Source organism: Myripristis murdjan, chromosome 9 (assembly GCF_902150065.1).
Source record: "Myripristis murdjan chromosome 9, fMyrMur1.1, whole genome shotgun sequence".
NCBI lineage: Eukaryota > Metazoa > Chordata > Actinopteri > Holocentriformes > Holocentridae > Myripristis > Myripristis murdjan.
The window spans coordinates 3,256,069-3,264,704 of record NC_043988.1 but is presented as its reverse complement, the minus strand read 5'-3'; the positions used below and the strand labels follow the sequence as shown (position 1 = coordinate 3,264,704).

Genomic DNA, 8,636 nt, shown 5'->3' with positions numbered 1-8,636 from the left:
CAAGACTGTTGGAAAACCATTTCAGGTGACGACCTCATGAAGCTCATGGAGAGAATGCCAAGAGTGTGCAAAGCAGTAATCAGAGCAAAGGGTGGCTATTTTGAAGAAACTAGAATATAAAACATGTTTTCAGTTATTTCACCTTTTTTTGTTAAGTACATAACTCCACATGTGTTCATTCATAGTTTTGATTCCTTCAGTTAGAATCTACAATGTAAATAGTCATGAAAATAAAGAAAACGCATTGAATGAGAAGGTGTGTCCAAACTTTTGGCCTGTACTGTACATGCCTATCGTGTTTTTTGCTAATATGATTTTTTCCTAATTTTATGGGGACAACATGTGCTTCATGAACGCCACTCTGCAGTGTCTGTACAGCATCCCAGACTTCTGCAGCCAGGTGCAGCACACTAAGACATCTTCACCAAATACACCAGGCCTCCTGTTGAAGGACTGATTCCCCCCTTTGCTGAAGGTTCCTTTGATGTTCATAGCAGGTAATGCATACTAATGCTTTCCATTTCCTTTTCTGAAGGAACATTGGAGAGCTGTTTGAAACACAGCAGGGTCAGAGCGCCTCCAGCGACAAGAGGAAGCTCCTGCATTCAGTCAAGAGCAGCTCGGCCATTAATAATGAGGAATATTGTGATCGCTCCCAGCAGGTACTAAAAGAAGCCTTGCATTTGTGATTTATTTTTTTAGTGCAGTATTTGTGTCTTAACATATTTTAATGGCTTGTTGATTTCAGACTTCAGTGTATTCACACCTGCACCAGGTAACTTCACAGCGAACTGCATTCACTGTGTGTATGCATGCTGGTAATCACAGAATCAAACATCAGACAACAAAGTGCATTGCTTATCATTGACTTTTACAGAAGTGTTCAGTAGTCTGCCTGTTAAAATGTTGTGTTTTTAAAGCTGTGGAGACAAAGTCTACCGGGAGGAGGAGCACAACCACCTCTCCCTGAACCTGTCCCCGTTCCTGGAGGACAGCCACCGATTCTTCTTTGAAGTCAGTGTACAGAGGATCTGTTCCCTTTTTAAATTCCCGCATTCAACGTTTTTTTTTTTTACTGTTTTTTTGTGCAATGTAGTGACTGTGTTTGTTTTGTAGGCATCAGAGCTGGAGTTCACCTGCGAGAGGTGCCTTGGCTGCAAGGCCACTGTGACGAGGAGTTTCCTCACTCTGCTCCGGTCCGTCTGCCCACAGCCTCCACGATGCTGTCAAGTGCTCTTTGTCTTTCTGTGCCGAGGGTTTGCTCATGTTCGGTTTTCTCCATCTTTCAACAGAGTGCTGGTGCTTCACATGAAGTGTTTCTGCTATGAGGGGTGGCAGATGAGGAAACTTGGTGATGCTGTCAACATCCCTCCTGTACTGTCTCTGACATCCTCCAAAGAGGAACCCCTCTCCGGCACAGGTACAAGACATTGTGCTCTTTTGAATTTGCTGCAGAATAACTAAGGTTACTAGAAATACCCAACTTTTGTTCCTACATTTCAAAGTTAAACAAAGCTTTGTGGTGTATTTCTCAGCATCAGACGATCAGCTGGAGAGTTCAGGAGACACACAGACATCACAGCTGGGAGTGTCTGTGGTGAGACAGAAATAGGGAGAGACAGGAGAAAGAAAATAAATTGATAAGAGAGAGAAAACATTTTTCAGTGACCTGTGGAGTGCATATGTACTGCGTAATTACACACAGAGTAGATTAAGAACCTTATTAAACATTTATTATGTTTCTTTGTCAGAGCACCTATCGCCTGTCTGGAGTCATCTCCCACCTCAGGAGGAGCATTGACTGCGGTAATTAATGCCACATACATCAGACATTAAAATGGATCTGGGACACATACAAAAAAACAAAAACGCCACATAACGCCTTTCCTTCATTGCATTTTCTGTGCCCAACAGGTCACTACATCAGTGACATCATGGAAGACGACAGCAGGGAATGGCTCACGGTCAGTGATGCCGTTACAACACAGACGGACGAGGCCACAGTCCTGAAGGAGAGACGTAACACGGCATACATCTTGTTTTATGTCCTCAGGTAAGACTTTTGACTTCAGTGACTACAAGAAGAATGGGCCTCTTTGAGCCTTCTAACAAAGTGAGTTCTGAGTTAAAGCAGTGTCCTCTTTGTCCTGTGTTCCTGTAGGGGAGCAGGGGAGGGAGACCATGCAGCCCAGTAGCTCCCAGGCCAGCAGGAGGGGATGTTTGCTGGTGCTCAGGTGAGTCTGCTGACCACTCAGTGTGCTTTGTTATGTTTCCAGTAACACCCTGAGAGTAAGAGCCATGAGGCTGGGTCGCACCAACAAGGATTCATTTTTAAACCAGATTAAATCATAATGTGCCATTCAGTTCTGTTGCATCAAACTTTACAACCAGTTTAAAATGAAGATGGATTACATTTAAACCTATTTTTAAATGTCATATCAGCTTTTAGTCCATAACTTTCTTTTATAAAATCTTCACTTTCTCAAGATAACTAGGAAAAGTATTACACCATATAACATTGTTCATATGAGGCCCACATGAGGACTGACATAAAGTTAAAAGTACTTTAAGTAATAGGGAAAGCCTTAATTAAAAAAAAAAAAATAAACCAGTGTATTTGGACAGTCAACTTTTCGCTATGGCTCCTGAATTTGATCAATTTATTCTGTCAATAATCCAGCCGGTTATTCTAAGACGAGCATGTTCAATATCATTTTGAATACATTTGGAACCCAAAACAAGTTTTTTTAAATAACATCATACAATGTTGATGAGTTTTGTTTAAAAAAATGTTAGCATATAGATGATGTGGTTTTCCTGTGCAGCGTGCCTCTCAGCTGAAGCAGCTTGTGTTGTCCTCTCTTCCAGGCTCCTGTTGAGAGTGCCACACAGCCTCAACCTACTTCATCCACCGAGACGAAGAAAGCCTCTCTCCCTCCTCCTCTTTCTCCTCTTCTTCTTCCTCCTCCTCCTCTCCTCGTGGCAGGCCTGCTATGAAGAGAGGAGGAAGAGAGAGCCTGTTTTTTTTTCCTCCACAGATTCAGACAGCGAGAACGTCATCGGCGACGCCAGAACCATCAACAGGCCCAACAGGATGAAGGCTAATTGAGGCTGATGCAGCTCGTCTGGAAATCACCCTAAACATGTTTCTGGGTGTCATGGGTGACCAGTGAGCGAGCTCTCCACCTATCAGCACCCGTCACTTGTCATTAGTTGATTCAGTGTTTGTGTCCATGTGCTGGAGGAGAAAAGTCACACACTTAAGTCAGAAAGTCAAGACATCCTGTGAGTAGCTGGTTTGAAGGCAGTGAAAGTGGTTCCTAGTATGAACATTTTGAAATGGAAATGACATCATGTATGCCTCATTGTCTTGGTCAGAGTGCCTGTGTGGGTAAATGTACACACACTTTATTTGGGATTCCAGCAGTTCCAGAGACGGAGGCCCTTGGGCTGGAAGTGACCACATGGACCACTGGCTCTGTTGTCACAGAGGATAGATTAAACAACAGGTATGTAGATTTACTGTCCGTCTGCCGCTGCTAAACTGAGTTCTCATTAGTTGTTGTTGATCTGTCTCCTTGGAGTGATATCCCTCCAGATCTCTGCGAGGGATCCCTTTTTCAGCATGACAGGGATCACTCACACTGTGGTTTGTTCCTCAGGCATCAGAGCTGGAGTGGACCTGTGAGAAGTGTCTTGGCTGTCAAGCAGCTGAGATAAAGAGTTTCATCAGTCTGCCTCGGTCAGTCTGCCCACAGCCTCCAAGATTATATGAAGTGCTTCATATCTTTCTGTGTTGAGGGTTTGCTCATGTTTATTTTTCTCCATCTGTCTTCAGAGTGCTGGTGCTTCACATGAAGCGTTTCTGCTATGAAAAAGTTTCTCAGAATTCTGAGATACTTGTCTCATTAGTTCATAGCTGGCAAGAGCCTAAAAATGTTTTAATTGGCTGGTGAGTGTATGACCCCACATGAGGTATATACTAACACACACCAAAAAACAAAGCAAATATTTCATTAAATTTTATTAAGTTTCACTGAAATTGCGAAAAGCTTTTGTAATTTCTGGAAAAGCAAAACCTGAATATTTGTAGCTCTGTGGTGAGACTTTTGAGTTTACAGTTGCCAGATTTTTTTTTATAAATATACAGAACTTTTAGAATTTAAAATCTAAATTGCTTTTTTTCTTCTCTTTGTGTCCATTTTTATTTAAACTAGCCTATCCGTCCCCCAGTATGTTATTTAGACTAGCTCAATAGTTCTGCTTTTTTTTTTTTTTTTTTGCTTGTGTTAAGCTGCCTGTTTTGTTGATTATTATTTTTGCCTTTTTGGATTTTTAACCCATACGTTTAATGTTTTGGATAAGTAAAAACTCTTCAGTTTTTGCACAAACTACCTGTTTCCTTATGTCTGTATCTCATTCCATCATAAGCTCTGTTTAGACGTTTTCCACTAAATGCATATCCATTTGAGTACAACAAGGGTTGCCCAGACAAATCAAATGGAATGTGCTTTTAAAAATTCCTAAATATGAAGCAATGAATTTTAACACTGATTTGTTGATTTACTGGAAATTAAACTTTATCAGGCTAAGAAGGCCATTATTTGGGAATAAAATTATTGGCTCAGTCAAGATAAACAATTTAAGCTATACATTGTGAGCATACAACAAACACATGGCAAGCCATCCCCCAGTGTTGTAATTGGGAAGTGCTGTTTCAGAAGTGACAGATAGAGGGCGCTCCAAGGCCTGGGTCTTTGCTCAACTGGCACGGGTGTGAAATATGCAATTTTTTTTTACACTTCCATCACAAAGTAAGCCTTCTTTCTCAGCTATTCTACGGGGCTATATGAATATTTCTAGAGCCCTCATTAAAATGCATTGGTTCTGCAATGAAAAAAAGCACACTGATGATTTCTCTGGAAAAAAAAAAAAAAGAATTGTTTAGGAAATCTTCACACTTTCATCATGATTTTTCTGGGCAGAAATGTAAATAACACAAATTCACAACAGATTTATTCCCACAACTTTATTGCAGATGAAACTGTATTGTATCAATCAGTAAAAAAAACAGTTCAGTTATTTGATTTATCCTGTCTCTCTTTTCCCATCCATACGTTGCATATAAGCGATGATGCAGAAGTATCACAAGGAAGGCAGATGACTGATGAAAACATGCTTCAGCCCATTATTACCCTGTCTGAATGCAGCACCACTTTCATCATGTGTTCCTCGGACATTGTGCTCCAAAAGTGCTTTAATACACAGTGAATATGTATTTAAGTCAAAAATACCAGCAGAGAATTTAAAATAATACAAAACCATAGTGCTGTTGAGGAAAAGCCAAGAGATATGTGAAGAGGGAGATACTGAGCAGTCTTCGTGATCAATCCAAGGGCCTTTAAAACAAATGTACAAAATATTAGGGCACAACCCACATCTCAGTTGTTTCAAAGCTTAAAAAACATTTTCTTATTCATCTGCTTCTCTTTACATCCCCTCCTTTGCAGTTATCAAAGATTTAATAAGGGGAACCAAGAGGATGCAGCGTCTTTTACCTGGATTCACCTCAGTGGTTTTCATGAGAGAAGAATCCCTAATATTTAGTACATTTGATAAATATGCCTATAGTATGACTTTACACTTAAGCTGGATACAAGTCCTTTGTCATGGTGAATTAGATGTGAAAGTCCTTTAAAGGGATAGTTCATACATTCTGAAAGTGTGCTTTTATTTTACTGGAGTTTCCCAAAAAGAGATGTCCCTGACATCTCTGGGATTCTTGCAGCACGTGTTCTTCTCTTCTTCAAAATCTGCTTTGGAGAAAAGGTGGCTGCTCTAATGGCCTGAATGTGTCTTTGATGAGGCTTAAAATCAATGCCCACTACACAGACGACAACTGGCACTCAGTATAGGCAACCTATTAGGCCTCAAGCCATTTCCACACTATAGGACCTGATACTGACATTATATTAAAATTTATCCAATTAAATAAACACAGAGTAGCCTATTGGAGGTCTAATGGATGAACAATGCAGTGATGAGTCTACAGCCTATATAACTGGCACAGCTGTTAGGCCTGTTTGGTGTCTGTTGTGCTTTTGCTTAGGGCCTATAGCCGATATTATTCTGCTAAAACATACTTAATGGACCATACCAGAGAATTTGAACATTTGGCCCATTTATAACAGTTTATCCACAGTTTACATTGCAACAAACCATTCTGCAAATCCTGTAGGGGTACTACAGATTTCACAACATACAATCAAAATATCGACATTTTTAAATTTGAATTTTTGGTTGAAACAGCCACCTTATAATCTTCTGATCCTGTGGCTAACAAAGTCGTCAACATTCATAAACCTCAAAACTGATAACTGGTTGTGTAAACAAAACATTTTCCCGGGGACTATTTTCTGGTGGAGGGACCATTTCACTCAGCCAAATTTCAAGTCATCAAACCACAACAGTGCTGGTGCTTTTAGGAAAACTAATGTGGATGACTTTATTATGGTGATGGAATACTGGCGTGAAGAAAGTTTGAAGTCTCAAAGTTCATTTTCATATCTTAGTGGAATGAATGAAAACCAACGGCTGGATAAAAGGGAGGAAAAATGATATTGGAGTTCTAAAATACGACTGCTTGCTTTGGGAAAGAGCAGAAATGTGAAGTGCATACATTTTATAAGTATTTTAACATGCAAAATCACAGGTATGATCCGTTGATGTTCGAAATACAGCAACCCATTGGACAGATGTGAAAGAGGGTTGATTTATTTTTACTTAATTCTATTAACTCTCCCCAACACTGCCCCAACTTGGAAGTACAAACCCGTGCGGCAAAAATCAGAACACAAAAATGTTTCATGTCTTGGCTGAAGGATGGAGGTACCTGACTTGTAATGCGATAGAATCTGAGCCTTAATCTTTCACAGATGCATGTACATTTGTGCAGTTCCATGCTGTTGCCACAAGGTGTCCAGCTGGGGCTATGCACAGAAAACACCACCAAAACAGTGCCCATCACATTCACCTTAGAAACATCAGCGGGGACAGTTACAACAGCTTTGTCTGCGATCAGAGACACAGTGAGTATGAAATGATTATTACTGCAAACACAGAAGGGTCAGTAGTGCAGTGCTGTCTAGGCCCTGTTTGCATAGAAGTATTGCTCTACTCCTTAGTCAATTGTCTTGGACTGCTCACATTCACACACTTCAAACCCAAACCAGCTTGAGATCAGACACAAATCCATCCAGCCGGTCTTACTCAATCTCATTGAAATACTCTGAGAATCCTGAGTATGGAATGACGTCACCAGGATCTGTAGAGGGAGAGGATAAAGTGATATAAGGGAATTTTTTTTCAGCACAAGACACACACAGAAAATGCAGTGTTACCCCAAAGAGCAACAGTTCTGCTGTTTGGGAAAAGGCTCATTATAATTTACAAAATCAAGCCTCTGAAATGCATTTCTTAATCTTATAAGTTTCCACAAATTCCAACATTAGCACAAAGCTCCTGGCATTTGAATTGTGCCATTTTCTCCATACATTAATTTGATGAAAGATGAAAGTGACAGCAGGGTTCTTAAACATGTAGCTGTATTTGCTACTCCATACAAGCGTTATCCTTTGACCTGTCGCCTCCTTCACTGTTACAAGAAAGTCTGTGTGGCCGGGAGTGCGCTGCTCCAAATTGAATGCAAGTACATCGGGCCTAGCCGACAAACCCTAAGAATAATATATATGTTTTTGAAGGATTATATAAATACAACTGCTGTACTTTTCCTGTCAGAAATGCAAGATTAGGTATGTTTTTTCTTTATGAAAATGCACTTTGCTCCTGCTTCGTAGTATCTGTTATGCTTTAATATTAATATATAAATTAACATCTACTAATTTAACACAATAAATCAAAATATTCTAAAACAAAAATGTTTTAGAGCACCCTGTATCTCTCTGTCTCTCTCTCTCTCATGCACACACACACACACACACACACACACACACACACACACACACACACACACACACACACACACTTTCCCTCACTCCTTATGGATAATTCTTGTGACTTTCTGCAGCAGATGGATTTCAGCCTTGGTTTTCTTTGTTTTAAATTATTTTTACTGGGGTGAGGTTAATTTTTCTTTGTTTTTATTTGGCTATTATAAATGTTAGCCACTGTGCAGAAACTGTTAACGGTGATTTTTTTCCCCTCCATAATACACTTGACCAATAGACTACTGTGCACATTTCCGAAGCAAAGAGACTTAGCCATACTTGTGGTGCAGTTTTGGATTTTTAAATTCATGCTCATCACACAGTAGCACATCATAAGACCACCTGTTTTGTTTTGTAGCCATTCTAGTAGCATAACCTTTTTATTTTTAACCTTAAAAATCGTTTTGACTTTAAAAATTTGTTTGAAATGACACATAATGAAACACTGGCAATGCTTTGGAAGTGTTTTGTACAGTGGTGATATCTTTGAATTTGTTTAAATATAGCAGGACTCTAAAGTGTACTCCAACAAATAATTACAATTAATTAATTGATTAATTACTTAATTATTTAAAAAAAAAAAAAAAATCCTCTGGCTTCTCGTTGGGCTCAGGCTGAAATTCTTGTAAG

The 8,636-nt window shown here is 39.7% G+C and overlaps 1 protein-coding gene and 1 long non-coding RNA gene across 3 annotated transcripts in view; one reads left to right on the top strand and one right to left on the bottom strand.

Moving 5' to 3' along the window:
* The first annotated feature begins 3,297 nt into the window (after positions 1-3,297).
* Positions 3,298-3,874, top strand: LOC115365921 (uncharacterized). The gene is made up of 3 exons (XR_003928794.1): positions 3,298-3,509; positions 3,663-3,742; positions 3,841-3,874. It is a non-coding gene; the product is annotated as an uncharacterized LOC115365921 (long non-coding RNA).
* A 2,780-nt stretch (positions 3,875-6,654) lies between these two features.
* The window catches only part of mamdc2a (MAM domain containing 2a), a 30,129-nt gene continuing 28,147 nt past the window's right edge, over positions 6,655-8,636 (bottom strand). For both annotated transcript variants that reach the window (XM_030060427.1, XM_030060429.1), the window contains exon 14: positions 6,655-7,324. In XM_030060427.1, the coding sequence (XP_029916287.1) occupies positions 7,266-7,324 (59 nt within the window). In that variant the 3' untranslated portion in view covers positions 6,655-7,265. The remainder of the gene's footprint in view (positions 7,325-8,636) is intronic.